Raw genomic sequence first — 19,806 nt, 5'->3', positions numbered from 1 at the left:
TTATTATCAGACAACCCCTTTAGTGATAACATAAATTTGATACTCATCCAGGAGCCTTTGGGGTGGGGAGAGGACATAACTTACTTTGTTCCCATCTCTTCTACACATGGGTTCTGTGACTGTATATAGTTCACATGGGTTCTGTGACTGGGTATAGTTTACTAGTGTTCTGTGACTGTAAATAGTTCACATGGGTTCTGTGACTGTATATAGTTCACATGGGTTCTGTGACTGCGTGTAGTTCACTTGGGTTCTGTGACTGGGTATAGTTCACATGGGTTCTGTGACTGCATAGTTCACATGGGTTCTGTGACTGTGTATAGTTCACATGGGTTCTGTGACTGCATAGTTCACATGGGTTCTGTGACTGTATATAGTTCACATGGGTTCTGTGACTGCATAGTTCACATGGGTTCTGTGACTGGTTATAGTTCACATGTGTTCTGTGACTGTAAATAGTTCACATGGGTTCTGTGACTGTATATAGTTCACATGGGTTCTGTGACTGTATTTAGTTCACATGAGTTCTGTGACTGTATATAGTTCACATGGGTTCTGTGACTGTATATAGTTCACATGGGTTCTGTGACTGTGTATAGTTCACATGGGTTCTGTGACTGGGTATAGTTCACATGGGTTCTGTGACTGTAAATAGTTCACATGGGTTCTGTGACTGTATATAGTTCACATGGGATCAGTGACTGTGCAAAGTTCACATGGGTTCTGTGACTGGGTATAGTTCACATGGGATCAGTGACTGTGCATAGTTCACATGGGTTCTGTGACTGTATATAGTTCACATGGGTTCTGTGACTGTGTATAGTTCACATGGGTTCTGTGACGGTGTATAGTTCACATGTGTTCTGTGACTGTAAATAGTTCACATGGGTTCTGTGACTATATAGTTCACATGGGATCAGTGACTGTGCATAGTTCACATGGGTTCTGTGACTGGGTATAGTTCACATGGGTTCTGTGACTGTGTATAGTTCACATGGGTTCTGTGACTGGGTATAGTTTACATGGGTTCTGTGACTGTATATAGTTCACATGGGTTCTGTGACTGTATATAGTTCACATGGGTTCTGTGACTGTATATAGTTCACATGGGTTCTGTGACTGGGTATAGTTTACATGGGTTCTGTAACTGTATATAGTTCACATGGGTTCTGTCACTGTGTATAGTTTACATGGATTCTGTGACTGTGTATAGTTTACATGGGTTCTGTGACTGTGTAGAGTTCACATGGGTTCTGTGACTGGGTATAGTTTACATGGGTTCTGTGACTGTATATAGCTCACATGGGTTCTGTCACTGTGTATAGTTTACATGGGTTCTGTGACTGTGTAGAGTTCACATGGGTTTTGTGACTGTGCATAGTTCACATGGGTTCTGTGACTGTGTGTAGTTCACTTGGGTTCTGTGACTGTATATAGTACACATGGGTTCTGTGACTGTGTATAGTTCACATGGGTTCTGTGACTGGGTATAGTTTACATGGGTTCTGTGACTGTATATAGTTCACATGGGTTCTGTGACTGTATATAGTTCACATGGGTTCTGTGACTGGTTATAGTTCACATGGGTTCTGTGACTGGGTATAGTTTACATGGGTTCCGTGACTGTATATAGTTCACATGGGTTCTGTGACTGTATATAGTTCACATGGGTTCTGTGACTGTGTATAATTCACATGGGTTCTGTGACTGTATATAGTTCACATGGGTTCTGTCACTGTGTATAGTTTACATGAGTTCTGTGACTGTGTATAGTTTACATGGGTTCTGTGACTGTGTATAGTTCACATGGGTTCTGTGACTGTGCATAGTTCACATGGGTTCTGTGACTGTATATAGTTCACATGGGTTCTGTGACTGTATATAGTTCACATGGGTTCTGTCACTGTGTATAGTTTGCATGGGTTCTGTGACTGTATATAGTTCACATGGGTTCTGTGACTGTATATAGTTCACATGGGTTCTGTGACTGGGTATAATTTACATGGGTTCTGTGACTGTATATAGTTCACATGGGTTCTGTGACTGTATATAGTTCACATGGGTTCTGTGACTGGTTATAGTTCACATGGGTTCTGTGACTGGGTATAGTTTACATGGGTTCCGTGACTGTATATAGTTCACATGGGTTCTGTGACTGTATATAGTTCACATGGGTTCTGTGACTGTGTATAATTCACATGGGTTCTGTGACTGTATATAGTTCACATGGGTTCTGTCACTGTGTATAGTTTACATGAGTTCTGTGACTGTGTATAGTTTACATGGGTTCTGTGACTGTGTATAGTTCACATGGGTTCTGTGACTGTGCATAGTTCACATGGGTTCTGTGACTGTATATAGTTCACATGGGTTCTGTGACTGTATATAGTTCACATGGGTTCCGTGACTGTATATAGTTCACATGGATTCTGTGACTGTATATAGTTCACATGGGTTCTGTGAATGTGTATAATTCACATGGGTTCTGTGACTGTATATAGTTCACATGGGTTCTGTCACTGTGTATAGTTTACATGAGTTCTGTGACTGTGTATAGTTCACATGGGTTCCGTGACTGGGTATAGTTCACATGTGTTCTGTGACTGTAAATAGTTCACATGGGTTCTGTGACTGTATATAGTTCACATGGGTTCTGTGACTGTATATAGTTCACATGAGTTCTGTGACTGTATATAGTTCATATGGGTTCTGTGACTGTATATAGTTCACATGGGTTCTGTGACTGTGTATAGTTCACATGGGTTCTGTGACTGGGTAAAGTTCACATGGGTTCTGTGACGGTGTATAGTTCACATGTGTTCTGTGACTGTAAATAGTTCACATGGGTTCTGTGACTGTATATAGTTCACATGGGAACAGTGACTGTGCATAGTTCACATGGGTTCTGTGACTGGGTATAGTTCACATGGGATCAGTGACTGTGCATAGTTCACATGGGTTCTGTGACTGTGTATAGTTCACATGGGTTCTGTGACTGTGTATAGTTCACATGGGTTCTGTGACTGTATATAGTTCACATGGGTTCTGTGACTGTATATAGTTCACATGGGTTCTGTGACTGTATATAGTTCACATGGGTTCTGTGACTGGGTATAGTTTACATGGGTTCTGTGACTGTATATAGTTCACATGGGTTCTGTCACTGTGTATAGTTTACATGGGTTCTGTGACTGTGTATATTTTACATGGGTTCTGTGACTGTGTAGAGTTCACATGGGTTCTGTGACTGGGTATAGTTTACATGGGTTCTGTGACTGTATATAGTTCACATGGGTTCTGTCACTGTGTATAGTTTACATGGGTTCTGTGACTGTGTATAGTTTACATGGGTTCTGTGACTGTGTAGAGTTCACATGGGTTTTGTGACTGTGCATAGTTCACATGGGTTCTGTGACTGTGTGTAGTTCACTTGGGTTCTGTGACTGTGTATAGTTCACATGGGTTCTGTGACTGTGTATAGTTCACATGGGTTCTGTGACTGGGTATAGTTTACATGGGTTCTGTGACTGTATATAGTTCACATGGGTTCTGTGACTGTATATAGTTCACATGGGTTCTGTCACTGTGTATAGTTTGCATGGGTTCTGTGACTGTATATAGTTCACATGGGTTCTGTGACTGTATATAGTTCACATGGGTTCTGTGACTGGGTATAGTTTACATGGGTTCTGTGACTGTATATAGTTCACATGGGTTCTGTGACTGTATATAGTTCACATGGGTTCTGTGACTGTGTATAGTTCACATGGGTTCTGTGACTGGGTATAGTTTACATGGGTTCCGTGACTGTATATAGTTCACATGGGTTCTGTGACTGTATATAGTTCACATGGGTTCTGTGACTGTGTATAATTCACATGGGTTCCGTGACTGTATATAGTTCACATGGGTTCTGTGACTGTATATAGTTCACATGGGTTCTGTGACTGTATATAGTTCACATGGGTTCTGTGACTGGGTATAGTTTACATGGGTTCTGTGACTGTATATAGTTCACATGGGTTCTGTCACTGTGTATAGTTTACATGGGTTCTGTGACTGTGTATAGTTTACATGGGTTCTGTGACTGTGTAGAGTTCACATGGGTTCTGTGACTGGGTATAGTTTACATGGGTTCTGTGACTGTATATAGTTCACATGGGTTCTGTCACTGTGTATAGTTTACATGGGTTCTGTGACTGTGTATAGTTTACATGGGTTCTGTGACTGTGTAGAGTTCACATGGGTTTTGTGACTGTGCATAGTTCACATGGGTTCTGTGACTGTGTGTAGTTCACTTGGGTTCTGTGACTGTATATAGTTCACATGGGTTCTGTGACTGTGTATAGTTCACATGGGTTCTGTGACTGGGCATAGTTTACATGGGTTCTGTGACTGTATATAGTTCACATGGGTTGTGTGACTGTATATAGTTCACATGAGTTCTGTCACTGTGTATAGTTTGCATGGGTTCTGTGACTGTATATAGTTCACATGGGTTCTGTGACTGTATATAGTTCACATGGGTTCTGTGACTGGGTATAGTTTACATGGGTTCTGTGACTGTATATAGTTCACATGGGTTCTGTGACTGTATATAGTTCACATGGGTTCTGTGACTGTGTATAGTTCACATGGGTTCTGTGACTGGGTATAGTTTACATGGGTTCCGTGACTGTATATAGTTCACATGGGTTCTGTGACTGTATATAGTTCACATGGGTTCTGTGACTGTGTATAATTCGCATGGGTTCTGTGACTGTATATAGTTCACATGGGTTCTGTCACTGTGTATAGTTTACATGAGTTCTGTGACTGTGTATAGTTTACATGGGTTCTGTGACTGTGTATAGTTCACATGGGTTCTGTGACTGTGCATAGTTCACATGGGTTCTGTGACTGTATATAGTCCACATGGGTTCTGTGACTGTATATAGTTCACATGGGTTCTGTGACTGGGTATAGTTCACATGGGTTCTGTGACTGGGTATAGTTCACTTGGGTTCTGTGACTGTGCATAGTTCACATGGGTTCTGTGACTGTGTATAATTCACATGGGTTCTGTGACTGGGTATAGTTCACATGGGTTCTGTGACTGTATATAGTTCACATGGGTTCTGTGACTGTGCATAGTTCACATGAGTTCTCTGACTGTGTATAGTTTACATGGGTTCTGTGACTGTGTATAATTCACACGGGTTCTGTGACTGTGCATAGTTCACTTGGGTTCTGTGACTGTATATAGTTCACATGGGTTCTGTGACTGTGCATAGTTCACTTGGGTTCTGTGACTGTGTATAATTCACATGGGTTCTGTGACTGTGTATAATTCACATGGGTTCTGTGACTGTATGTAGTTCACATGGGTTCTGTGACTGTATATAGTTCACATGGGTTCTGTGACTGGGTATAGTTCACATGGGTTCTGTGACTGGGTATAGTTCACATGGGTTCTTTGACTGTGCATAGTTCACATGGGTTATGTGACTGTATATAGTTCACATGGGTTCTGTGACTGGGTATAGTTTACATGGGTTCTGTGACTGTATATAGTTCACATGGGTTCTGTGACTGTATATAGTTCACATGGGTTCTGTGACTGTGTATAGTTCACATGGGTTCTGTGACTGGGTATAGTTTACATGGGTTCCGTGACTGTATATAGTTCACATGGGTTCTGTGACGGTATATAGTTCACATGGGTTCTGTGACTGTGTAAAATTCACATGGGTTCTGTGACTGTATATAGTTCACATGGGTTCTGTCACTGTGTATAGTTTACATGAGTTCTGTGACTGTGTATAGTTTACATGGGTTCTGTGACTGTGTATAGTTCACATGGGTTCTGTGACTGTGCATAGTTCACATGGGTTCTGTGACTGTATATAGTTCACATGGGTTCTGTGACTGTATATAGTTCACATGGGTTCTGTGACTGGGTATAGTTCACATGGGTTCTGTGACTGGGTATAGTTCACTTGGGTTCTGTGACTGTGCATAGTTCACATGGGTTCTGTGACTGTGTATAATTCACATGGGTTCTGTGACTGTGTATAATTCACATGGGTTCTGTGACTATATGTAGTTCACATGGGTTCTGTGACTGTATATAGTTCACATGGGTTCTGTGACTGTGTATAGTTCACATGGGTTCTGTGACTGGGTATAGTTTACATGGGTTCCGTGACTGTATATAGTTCACATGGGTTCTGTGACTGTATATAGTTCACATGGGTTCTGTGACTGTGTATAATTCGCATGGGTTCTGTGACTGTATATAGTTCACATGGGTTCTGTCACTGTGTATAGTTTACATGAGTTCTGTGACTGTGTATAGTTTACATGGGTTCTGTGACTGTGTATAGTTCACATGGGTTCTGTGACTGTGCATAGTTCACATGGGTTCTGTGACTGTATATAGTTCACATGGGTTCTGTGACTGGGTATAGTTCACATGGGTTCTGTGACTGGGTATAGTTCACTTGGGTTCTGTGACTGTGCATAGTTCACATGGGTTCTGTGACTGTGTATAATTCACATGGGTTCTGTGACTGGGTATAGTTCACATGGGTTCTGTGACTGTATATAGTTCACATGGGTTCTGTGACTGTGCATAGTTCACATGAGTTCTCTGACTGTGTATAGTTTACATGGGTTCTGTGACTGTGTATAATTCACACGGGTTCTGTGACTGTGCATAGTTCACTTGGGTTTTGTGACTGTATATAGTTCACATGGGTTCTGTGACTGTGCATAGTTCACTTGGGTTCTGTGACTGTGTATAATTCACATGGGTTCTGTGACTGTGTATAATTCACATGGGTTCTGTGACTGTATGTAGTTCACATGGGTTCTGTGACTGTATATAGTTCACATGGGTTCTGTGACTGGGTATAGTTCACATGGGTTCTGTGACTGGGTATAGTTCACATGGGTTCTTTGACTGTGCATAGTTCACATGGGTTCTGTGACTGTATATAGTTCACATGGGTTCTGTGACTGGGTATAGTTTACATGGGTTCTGTGACTGTATATAGTTCACATGGGTTCTGTGACTGTATATAGTTCACATGGGTTCTGTGACTGTGTATAGTTCACATGGGTTCTGTGACTGGGTATAGTTTACATGGGTTCCGTGACTGTATATAGTTCACATGGGTTCTGTGACGGTATATAGTTCACATGGGTTCTGTGACTGTGTAAAATTCACATGGGTTCTGTGACTGTATATAGTTCACATGGGTTCTGTCACTGTGTATAGTTTACATGAGTTCTGTGACTGTGTATAGTTTACATGGGTTCTGTGACTGTGTATAGTTCACATGGGTTCTGTGACTGTGCATAGTTCACATGGGTTCTGTGACTGTGCATAGTTCACATGGGTTCTGTGACTGTATATAGTTCACATGGGTTCTGTGACTGTATATAGTTCACATGGGTTCTGTGACTGGGTATAGTTCACATGGGTTCTGTGACTGGGTATAGTTCACTTGGGTTCTGTGACTGTGCATAGTTCACATGGGTTCTGTGACTGTGTATAATTCACATGGGTTCTGTGACTGTGTATAATTCACATGGGTTCTGTGACTATATGTAGTTCACATGGGTTCAGTGACTGTATATAGTTCACATGGGTTCTGTGACTGTGCATAGTTCACTTGGGTTCTGTGACTGTGTATAATTCACATGGGTTCTGTGACTGTGTATAATTCACATGGGTTCTGTGACTGTATGTAGTTCACATGGGTTCTGTGACTGTATATAGTTCACATGGGTTCTGTGACTGGGTATAGTTCACATGGGTTCTGTGACTGTGCATAGTTCACATGGGTTCTGTGACTGTATATAGTTCACATGGGTTCTGTGACTGGGTATAGTTCACATGGGTTCTGTGACTGTATGTAGTTCACATGGGTTCTGTGACTGGGTATAGTTCACATGGGTTCTGTGACTGTATATAGTTCACATGGGTTCTATGACTGGGTATAGTTCACATGGGTTCTGTGACTGTATGTAGTTTACATGGGTTCTGTGACTGGGTATAGTTCACATGGGTTCTGTGACTGTATATAATTCACATGGGTTCTGTGACTGGGTATAGTTCACATGGGTTCTGTGACTGGGTATAGTTCACATGGGTTCTGTGACTAGGTATAGTTCACATGGGTTCTGTGACTGTATATAGTTCACATGGGTTCTGTGACTGGGTATAGTTCACATGGGTTCTGTGACTGTATGTAGTTTACATGGGTTCTGTGACTGGGTATAGTTCACATGGGTTCTGTGACTGTATATAGTTCACATGGGTTCTGTGACTGGGTATAGTTCACATGGGTTCTGTGACTGGGTATAGTTCACATGGGTTCTGTGACTGGGTATAGTTCACATGGGTTCTGTGACTGTATATAGTTCACATGGGTTCTGTGACTGGGTATAGTTCACATGGGTTCTGTGACTGTATGTAGTTTACATGGGTTCTGTGACTGGGTATAGTTCACATGGGTTCTGTGACTGTATATAGTTCACATGGGTTCTGTGACTGGGTATAGTTCACATGGGTTCTGTGACTGGGTATAGTTCACATGGGTTCTGTGACTGGGTATAGTTCACATGGGTTCTGTGACTGTATATAGTTCACATGGGTTCTGTGACTGGGTATAGTTCACATGGGTTCTGTGACTGTATGTAGTTTACATGGGTTCTGTGACTGGGTATAGTTCACATGGGTTCTGTGACTGTATATAGTTCACATGGGTTCTGTGACTGGGTATAGTTCACATGGGTTCTGTGACTGTGCATAGTTCACATACTGTAGGTTCAGTGACTGGGTATAGTTCACATGGGTTCTGTGATTGGGTAAAGTTAACCACTCCAGCCCATGATGACAGCAGCTTTATAGAGCTTACCAAAACTGGACTGAGAATATATAGTAGAGTTACTGCATGTGAACACTTTAGGTAATATGACTTAGCAGTGTATGTTAGCATTATCTGAGCACTAAATGTCTGCACTGTGTGGGTATTGCTTGTCACCATATAACAGTATTTGAGTCTAAATATTTGTGTAAAACATGCTAAATGGCGGTATTACTGAACACTGTTTTGCAGAATAAAATAAGCACTATATGGTAGCATTAAGCAGAGATATTAAAGGGAATCTGTCCTCAGCTTATAGCTATGTAGTCTGAAAGCAGCATGTTGTAGGAGCCGATACCCCGATTCCATTGATGTTTTACTTACTGATCTGCATGATATAGTTTTGATAAAATCCATGTTTTATCTGCTTCAGGTCTAGTAGTGCTCAGAATGCTGATCCCTGTATAACCCCGCCTTCACACCACTGATTGGCGGCTTTCTCTGTACGCTGGGCATAGGTAGAAAGTTGCCAATCAGTGGTGGGGGGGTGGAGTTACACAGAGCAGTTGACTAGGAGGCACAAGACACCTAGTCCTGTAGTGATAATCTCCTGCTTATTAAACACTGATTGTATTGCAACAGCAACACACAGCTCAGTAAGTGATACATTGCTGGAATCAGGCTCTGAACCTCTGCATAATGATGTGTGAAATAATCATGCTGCTCTTATACTACATAAGAAAAAAAACTGCTGATGGATTTTCTTTAAAAGAGGACTGAATAGGGACATAAACTGAAATCTGTTCATGCACACAAAACTGGAGAATCTATTAACACTAGACGGGCAGTGTTTAGTGCCAAAATTAACTTCTGGGAGTATTTCAGCACTGAATGGTTGAACTGTTTGTGGCTATTTTAACTGAGCACTAAATGGGGCTATTAATTAAGCAAAATGTGACTGGATGGAACGGTGTTTTTTGACGGCACCTTGTAGGCATTAATGCATGAATTTGCCATTTGTGGCTACATACTGCCTGGATTCTCTATATCACATTTTTTTTTCCTTTATTGTGTACAATTTATTTGCATTCCGAAACAATTTTAGCACATTCACAATCAAACTGATTGCCTCTGAAATAGCAAAAAATAAACCCAAATTTACTGTCGGCCCGTTCACTTCTCTGCATTTAGAAGCATCTCTGAAGGAAAGATTACATCTGTAAAGTCTTTTTACGATTTTGTGTTACTGCTTCTCTACCAGAGACCGGGATAATAGATGCCGAGGCTTATTTCACCGCACACAGTAGCTAAATCTTAGGAAATAATTAAAGATTTGCTTAGAAAATAACGAAAATGCGTAAGTATTGTATGATGGTGTGTGCCTGCCTTAAAGGGGCATTCATATGTTTGTAAGGCCACATTCACACTTTCAGTATTTGGACAGTTTTTTTTACATCAGAATTTGTAAGACAAAACCAGGAGTGGGTGATAAATACAAAAGTGGTGACGGGTTTATAATAATAATAATACATTTTATTTCTATAGCGCCGACATATTCCGCAGCACTTTACATTTCAGAGGAGACTTGTACAGACAATAGACATTACAGCATAACAATAATCACATAGATTATAACAGATACCAAGAGGAATGAGGGCCCTGCTCGCAAGCTTACAGTCTATGAGGAAAGAGGTAGACACGAAAGGTGGGTGGTAACAGTTGCCCTGATTGTATGGACCAGCCATAATGTTAAGTGTGTAACAGTACAGATGCAGAGGGCTAATAGATGCATAAAGCATGTGGGAACATGATGCGGGGAACCAGGTTATGGTAAAAACTTTTGGCTGTGCCACACAGGGATAGATTAGGTTAATGTGTTGAGGTGGTAGGCCAGTCTGAATAAATGAGTTTTCAGGGCACGCTTAAAATTGTGGGGATTGGGGACTAATGGTATTGACCTGGGAAGTGCATTCCAAAGAATTGGCACAGCACGTGTATAGTCTTGGAGACGGGAGTGGGAGGTTCTGATTATTGTGGATGCTAACCTCAGGTCACCAGCAGAACGGAGGGCACGGGTAGGGTGGTAGACTGAAACAAAAGGAGTAGATGTAGGGTGGTGCTGAGCCATGGAGAGTAAGTTTGTACAGGATCCTGGAGTGAATGGGTAGCCAGTGTAATGACTGGCACAAGGTAGAGGCATCGGTGTAACGATTGGCGAGCAATATGATCCTGGCTGCAGCATTCAAGACAGATTGGAGGGGGGAGAGTTTGGTAAGAGGGAGAATGATTAGAAGAGAGTTACAATAGTCCAGACGAGAATGAATAAGAGAAACAGTAAGAGTTTTTGCAGAGTCAAAAGTAAGAAAAGGTCGAATTCTAGAAATGTTTTTGAGGTGCAGATGACAAGAGCGAGCCAGTGATCGTATGTGGGGGCGAATGAAAGCTCGGAGTCAAGTATGACCCCAAGACAGCGGGCGTGTTGCTGGGGAGTAATAGTGGAGCCACACACAGAAATGGCAATGTCGGGTATAGGTGCATTAGTAGAGGAAGGAAACACAAGGAGTTCAGTCTTTGACAGGTTCAGTTTCAGATATAGTGAGGACATGATGTTAGACACAGCGTTTAGACAATCGCCGGTGTTTTCTAGAAAGGCAGGCGTGATGTCAGGAGAAGAAGCATATAATTGGGTATCATCAGCATAGAGATGGTACTGGAAACCAAATCTACTGATTGTTTGACCAATAGGGGCAGTGTACAAAGAGAAGAGGAGGGGGCCTAGACTGATCCTTGAGGAACCCCAACAGTAAGGGGAAGATGAGAGGAGGAGGAGCCAGCAAAAGATACAGTAAAGGAGCGGTCAGAGAGATAGGAGGAGAACCAGGAGAGAACGGTGTCCTTGATGCCGATGGAGCAGAGCATAGTGAGGAGGAGCTGATGATCCACAGTGTCGAATGCTGCAGAGAGATCCAAGAGAATTAGCAAGAAGTAGTGACCATTAGATTTAGCTGTTAGTAGATCATCAGAGACTTTAGTGAGGGCAGTTTCAGTGGAGTGTAAAGAGCGGAAACCGGATTGGAGAGGATCGAGAAGAGAGTTATCAGAGACATAGCGGATCAGATGGGCGTGGACCAGGCGTACCAGGAGTTTAGAGATGAAGGGAAGATTAGAGACAGGTCTATAGTTAGCTGCACAGTTTTGGTCGAGGGATGGTTTTTTAAGTAGTGGATGCATGATGGCATGCTTAAATGAGGAGGGAAAGATACCAGAAGAGAGAGAGAGGTTAAATATTTTAGTTAGGTGAGGGGTGACAGCAGGGGAAAGGGACTGGAGGAGATGTGACGGAAATGAGTCACTGGTGGAGGTTGGGCGAGAAGATGCATAGTATACTTTTCCTCTGATTGTCCTGATGTAAAATACTGATGTAAAATACTGACCAAATACTGAATGCGTGAATGTGGCCTAAGCGATGACACATGGCTAGGATATGGAACTCTCCCAATTTTTTGTAGGGATCCGAGGTGCAAGTCATGAGAAATCCAGTGTAAAACCAATATGCAAATCAGACTGGAAGTACATTGGGGGGGTGTCAATGCACTAGGCTTGCTTCTTCCAAGTGACTTGACACACCCCTAGTGCAGAACCAGTCTGATTTGCATATAGTTAGATTTCTCATGACTGGCATATCATAGGTATACAAAAAAGTAAAATTATTTATTTGGGCAATAGCAATAAACAAATGTCAGTCACGGTTTACATAAGAGCAAACCCAACCATCCAGAAGGATTTAGTATTCAAAGAGTCCCCAACCGGCACCCATCATCAATAACATAGACAAACAATTTCTTTAAAGGGAATGTGTCACCCCCTTTTTTCGAATATGAGTTGCCGGCACCGACATCAGGGGCTTATCTACAGCATTCTGTAATGCTGTAGATAAGCCCCCGATGTAACCTGAAAGATATGAAAAAAGAGTTAGTTTATACCCACCCCGGCGTCCGTTCCGGTCCGATGGGTGTCGCTGTCCGGTCCGGCGCCTCCCATCTTCATACGATGCTGTCCTCTTCTTTCCTTCCTAGAAGATTCAGGATAGGGAAAAAGTGGTCAGACAATCCGCGCTGCAAATCACTATGAACAATTATTATTACAGTGGTCTTTATTCGAAGCGTTTCGAAGTTTTTTCCTGAGGAAGGAGTTCTGTGAAACTTCGAAATGCGTCGAATAAAGACCACTGTAATATTAATTGTTCATAGTGATTTGCAGCGCGGATTGTCTGACCACTTTTTTTCCTATCCTGGATCTTCAACGCCAGTCCCTCATGGATCTGTGGTTCCTGCAGCAGCAAATCCTCCATGCTCATTACAAGCTCCATCTGGTGAGTGTATTATTTTTAAATTGATATACTTACACTGGATAATGCACTATTGCGCTATTTCTCTTCAATAGTATCCCTTCTTTCCTTCCTGTCGTGGCTCCTGCTCAGGCGCACTGCTCTGCCCTGTGGAGGGGAGGCGCCGGACCGGACCGCAACACCCATCGGACCGGAACAGATGTCGGGGTGAGTATAATATAACTCTTTTTTCTTCTCTTTCAGGTTACATCGGGGGCATATCTACAGCATTACAGAATGCTGTTGATAAGCCCCTGATGTCGGTGCCGGCAGCTCATATTCGAAAAAAGGAGTGACAGATTCCCTTTAAGAGAAAAAACAGTGGCACTCACCAGTTTCATTTCTCTTCTTTATGGACAATGGCAATTTTGCAAACATGTAGTGGGAGAGAGTGCTGGACCCCTGAGGCAACGACTGTTTTGCTTACTCCTACACTTCTACATGCCCCTGAGGTGTCATGCATATAAAGCCCATAGAAGTCTAGGAGTATGTAAAATGGCCATTGCCTCAGGGATCCAGCACTGTCTTTTGCTAACACTTTGTACAAATGATGATATGAATAAAGATGATAAGTGAAACCGGTGAGTGCATCTGTTTATTCCCCTGAAAATTAATTTTTATTTGGGGACAAGACCCTGTACAGCCATACCGCTACATCCAAATGCAAAAATTGTGCTAACAGGTTTCTGTCAAAACCTCTTGGGCCCCCTAATCTAGAGAATAAAGAGGTCACAGTCCTGCATCCCTTTCTTAGTTTTTCCCTACATAGGGGTGCTCCCAATCACCCTGCTGTGCAGACAACTCCAGCGAGCTCTATAGTGAATAGAGCCACGCTGTGAAAGGATGTTGGGAATACCCCTTTGCAGAAGATTTATTAAGCAATGACGTAGTCCTTTAATTCTCAAGGATGTAGCCTTCCTAGAGATCAGTCCCTCAGTAATCATCAGATGATGGCAAATTGTCCTGAATTTCCTGAGAATATCTCGAGGTTTTGGAAGCTATCCAAGCAAATTTTCATTTCCTGGACCAAAAATGATGGCATTTACTCAATATACCACCCATGAATGGGCATTTCTGGGCAGGTTTAGGGGCAGGAATGAATGCGAAATTAAGGCATCCCTAAATTGCCAACCCAAATGTAGTTAGCTATGCTCATTCAAGTGATAGTTCACCACTTACTGGGAAGTGAATACCCCTTTAACTCCATTAATGGGGTGTAGAACACTGTAATAAAAGGCAGCATTTATATTATCCCAGGATAACATTTAAAAAGAGGCAATATTCCTAAGATGACTTAAAGAGAACCTGACAGCAGGATTTTGCTAAGTAAACTACAGACATTGTCATGTTGTTGCTCTTATACTGATTAAAATGATACCAATGGAGAAGAAATACGTCTTGTGGTTCTTGTGTAATCTGTGTTAGAAGTTAATGATATGCGCGTACATGTTCCTCATCATAGAGACAGACTGTTTGTGCTTCGGGGCGGCCTGTGGGGAGGTCTTTCCTTGGATTCTCTTGTTTAGTGCAGGAAGATAAGACTCTGCCTACAGTTGCGCTCCGGAGGTTTGCTTTAATATATCAATGGCCATTAAAGATTTTTCTAGCCAGGGCCCCTGGCTATAACAAGGGACATATTCTAGGAGAGGAATTCTTTACTGTTAGAGTAGTTACATTATGAAACTCTGCCATGAATGATTTTAAAACGGCATCCAGACTGCCTTCTATAAACATACAATATCAAAGACCATAGTTATGGGCACTAGATTACTGTAGATTATTGAAGGATTTATTCTAGTTGCCATTCTAGGATCTATGTGTTATATACTGTATATATATGACCATTATATATATTAGTAGGTGGCAAGTGACATCTTCTTTGTAGGGTTGGTTTTGATTTACATGGAGAACTATTTCAATAGTGCAAATCAAACAAGTTGTTGAATTATGAGTTGCGGCCCACTCACCCAGAGTGTAGTATTTTATTTCAGGGGGCAGCGTGGCACTTGTCACGTCCTTGATGTTCTCATCATCATCAACATAGTTCTGCGCACGGGAGGCATGCCAAAAAGCCATGAACCTAGCAATGAAAGATGCAGCAAAGATGGCCAACATCCCAAAATCCAGGATATTCCACAGTTCAAACATGTATTCCCTGGGCCCTTGTGACCAAATTTCTTTACATTCGGACCAGATCATACCTGAGGGATGTCACAATAATATTCTAGTTAGAAAGACAGAATTAACATCAGATACTCAAAAAGAAGGCTCAGAAAATAAACATAGCAGAAGGTACAGATACAAACCTGGTCTATTTCTAGTGGATGCAAATCATTTGGGATTGGACTGCTTACGAGCAGAGATGCAAACCTAAATATTATGACTATTACAGAGGATTCTTGGAACCCATTAGGTCGAACCGAGAGGGAAACACAATTACACACACGGAAAACTCAAGCAAATAAGTATATTTATACATGTCAACTTTCGAATGCGAAACCTTCTATCCCGTCAAAGAACAAATTCAGAAAATCACATGGATGGAGGCCAAGTCAGAAGATATGAGTGGTAGAAAAGTAATCGGAGGATGAGATTGATGGAGTCAAAGTCAGAACATCACTTTGAAGAAGACAAAATCCGTCACAGTGATGAAGACTGTCATGATATCAGTGCAGGTTTTTGAGCTGCACGTCAGGGGTTAATGTCTGGAGCTCAGTGCAGGTTTTGACCTGCACACCTGGGGTTAATGATTGTGGCCTCTCTTTGGTTCTGGGAGACCTTCTTAAACCCCTGAGAAGCTCCAATCCCTGTCAGTTATACTTTTGCCTTTGGCCGAGTGTGGTGACCTCTGTGTGCCTCAGCCTGTTCGTTGTTATAGCTTGTTTATATGGTTCTGACCCGGTTCTGTTCCCCGTTGGGAGTTTACCTGTTGATTCTGTACTGCGCTACCCTCCCTGTGTATGACTCGTTGCCTGTGATCTGACTACTCTCTGCTCGCCCCTCTTGTACCTTGCAGCTATCTCTGTGTATGACTCATTGGCTACGTCCTGACTATCCTCCCTGTCTATGCCCCTTGGTGACTTTGTCTCGCAGTTACCCTGCTAGGAGTTCTCTTGCAGCTCCTAGCTCTCTGGAGTTTAGGCCACGCCCCCAGCAGTCACGTGCTTCAGGTCCTGCTGTTCTGAAGTACGCACCTACTCGGCTGCTGCCTGCTCCACAGGTATCTTTGAGCACAGTTCGCTTTACTCAGGACACGCGCACTGGCTCAGTGAGCAAGTTCAGTGCAGTGTTCCTGACAAAGACCATAAAGATCAGGAAGATGGAGAGCCCTTCAGAAGACGTAATGATGAAGATGAAATCAGAAGTCCACATTGATGGAAAGCAAATCACAGTCAAATTAGAAACCCCATTCTTAATCTCTATATGTTTTTGAAATTGTTCTTACTCAGTAAACATTATTTGATTTTACTCTTGTAGGTTTTTGTATTTATTAGAAGTGCCCTTCACTTCTTGGCCAATATATAGGAATGTGAATATTCCAATATTCCAAGATCAGTAGCGCAGGATAACTAATTATACACAAATTATCAGATGTTTACACCATATGTGGCCATTGAGGGGTTGTCATATGAACTGAAGACTGCTAAATTTGTATCATGAAGAATAAGGAGTTCATTCAAAATTCCGGGAAAAGTTAAGGGTGGTCACTAATGATGAGTAGAGTTGAGCGATACCGTCCGATACTTCAAAGTATCGTATCGGATGGTTTCGGCCGATCTTTAAAAAAAGTATCGGTATCGCCGATTCCGATACCGGAAGTCCCATTCAAGTCTATGGGACTTCCGGTATCGGAATAAGAAAAACCCTTTCCTGCCCTTGTACAGCCTCTCTGGGGTCTGTACGGGCCTTTCGGGGGGCTGTGCCGGCCTGCCAGGGGGTCTGTGCAGGCTCCGGTGGTCTGTGCCGGCCTGCCGGTGGTCTGTGCAGGCTCCGGGGGGCTGTGCCGGCCTGCCGGGGGGCTGTGCCGGCCTGCCGGGGGGCTGTGCCGGCCTGCCGGGGGGCTGTGCCGGCCTGCCGGGGGGCTGTGCCGGCCTGCCGGGGGGCTGTGCCGGCCTGCCGGTGGTCTGTGCAGGCTCCGGGGGTCTGTGCAGGCATCGTCCGATGGGACTACAAGTCCCATCGGGCGATGCCTGCTACCATGACAGTGATTGACACATTAGCCAATGATGGGACAGTAGTAGTCCCATCATCCGGCTAATGTGTTAAATGTAAAAAAAAATAAAAAAAATTACATGCTACATACATACAACATGCATACTACATACATGCTACATTCATACTACATACTACATACATGCTACATTCATACTACATAAATACTACATGCAACATACATACTACATATATACTACATGCATGCTACATACATACTGCATGCTACATACATACCACATATATACTACATACATACTACATGCATGCTACATGCATGCTACATGCTACATACATAACACATATATACTACATGCATGCTACATACATACTACATGCTACATACTACATATATACTACATGCATGCTACATACTACATGCTACATACATACTACATATATACTACATGCATGCTACATACATACTGCATGCTACATGCATGCTACATACATACTACATACATACTACATGCTACATACATACTACATATATACTACATACATACTACATGCATGCTACATGCATGCTACATACATACCACATACATAACACATATATACTACATGCATGCTACATACATACTACATGCTACATACATACCATATACATACTACATGCATGCTACATACATACTACATGCATGCTACATACATACTACATGCTACATACATACTACATATATACTACATGCATGCTACATACATACTACATGCTACATACATACTACATATATACTACATGCATGCTACATACATACTACATGCTACATACATACTACATATATACTACATGCATGCTACATACTACATGCTACATACATACCCACGATCCGAAGCAGTCCACGAGTGTGTCCCACGACGATCTTGGGTAGAGAACTGCAGCATCAGCTGTTGCTGCCGTTCTCTACGGGCTGCAGGAATCCAATGATACCTACCTTCCGCACTGTATTCCTCCGCCACTTAAAAAAAAAAAAAGTCCCTAGTCTCACTTTATGCCATTGCTGTGTGGGAAATTCCCACACAGCAATGGCATAAAGTGAGACTAGGGACTTTTTTTTTTTAAGTGGCGGAGGAATACAGTGCGGAAGGATAACTACCTTCCGTCATTGGATTCCTGCAGCCCGTAGAGAACGGCAGCATCATCTGATGCTGCAGTTCTCTACCCAAGATCGTCGTGGGACACACTCGTGGACTGCTTCGGATCGTGGGTGAGTATTTTTGTGGTTTGTTATGTTAAGATTTATTCCGGAAAAGACAATGGCTTCGGGGAACAATGTGACAAGTATTGGTAAGTATGTTACTCTATGTTATATGTACTGTATGTCTATGTATGTATTGTATGAATGTATTGTATGTATGTAGTATATATGTGGTATGTATGTAGCATGTAGTATGTATGTAGTATGTATGTAGCATGCATGTAGCATGTAGTATGTATGTAGCATGCATGTAGTATATATGTAGTATGTATGTAGCATGCATGTAGTATATATGTAGCATGTATGTAGTATGTATGTGGTATGTATGTAGCATGTAGTATGTATGTAGCATGCATGTAGTATATATGTAGTATGTATGTAGCATGTAGTATGTATGTAGTATGTATGTAGTATGTATGTGGTATGTATGTAGCATGTAGTATGTATGTAGCATGCATGTAGTATATATGTAGTATGTATGTAGCATGTAGTATGTATGTAGTATGTATGTAGTATGTATGTGGTATGTATGTAGCATGTAGTATGTATGTAGCATGCATGTAGTATATACGTAGTATGTATGTAGTATGTATGTGGTATGTATGTAGCATGTAGTATGTATGTAGCATGCATGTAGCATGCATGTAGTATGTATGTAGCATGCATGTAGTATGTATGTAGCATGCATGTAGTATGTATGTAGTATGTATGTAGTATGTATGTAGCATGCAGTATGTATGTAGCATGTATGTAGTATGTATGTAGTATATATGTAGTATGTATGTAGCATGTAGTATGTATGTAGCATGCATGTAGTATATATGTAGTATGTATGTAGCATGCATGTAGTATGTATGTAGTATGTATGTAGTATGTATGTAGCATGCAGTATGTATGTAGCATGTATGTAGTATATATGTAGTATGTATGTAGAATGCATGTAGTATGTATGTAGCATGTAGTATGTATGTAGCATGCATGTAGTATGTATGTAGCATGTATGTAGTATGTATGTAGTATATATGTAGTATGTATGTAGCATGTAGTATGTATGTAGCATGCATGTAGTATGTATGTAGTATTTTTTTTTTTTTTTTTTTTAACATTTAACACATTAGCCGGATGATGGGACTACTACTGTCCCATCATTGGC

At 41.9% G+C, this 19,806-nt stretch overlaps 1 protein-coding gene across 2 annotated transcripts in view; it reads right to left on the bottom strand.

Annotated features, from left to right (window-relative positions):
* The window catches only part of TRPC6 (transient receptor potential cation channel subfamily C member 6), a 257,446-nt gene that overhangs the window by 40,440 nt on the left and 197,200 nt on the right, over positions 1 to 19,806 (bottom strand). For both annotated transcript variants that reach the window (XM_073582937.1, XM_073582939.1), the window contains exon 6: positions 15,210 to 15,443. In XM_073582937.1, coding sequence (XP_073439038.1) covers positions 15,210 to 15,443 — 234 coding nt within the window. The remainder of the gene's footprint in view (positions 1 to 15,209; positions 15,444 to 19,806) is intronic.

This window comes from Dendrobates tinctorius, unplaced genomic scaffold, assembly GCF_039654945.1.
Source record: "Dendrobates tinctorius isolate UK_male_01 unplaced genomic scaffold, ASM3965494v1 ptg000075l, whole genome shotgun sequence".
Taxonomy (NCBI): domain Eukaryota; kingdom Metazoa; phylum Chordata; class Amphibia; order Anura; family Dendrobatidae; genus Dendrobates; species Dendrobates tinctorius.
The sequence above is the reverse complement of the archived record's forward strand: the minus strand, read 5'-3'. Positions and strand labels throughout refer to the sequence as shown.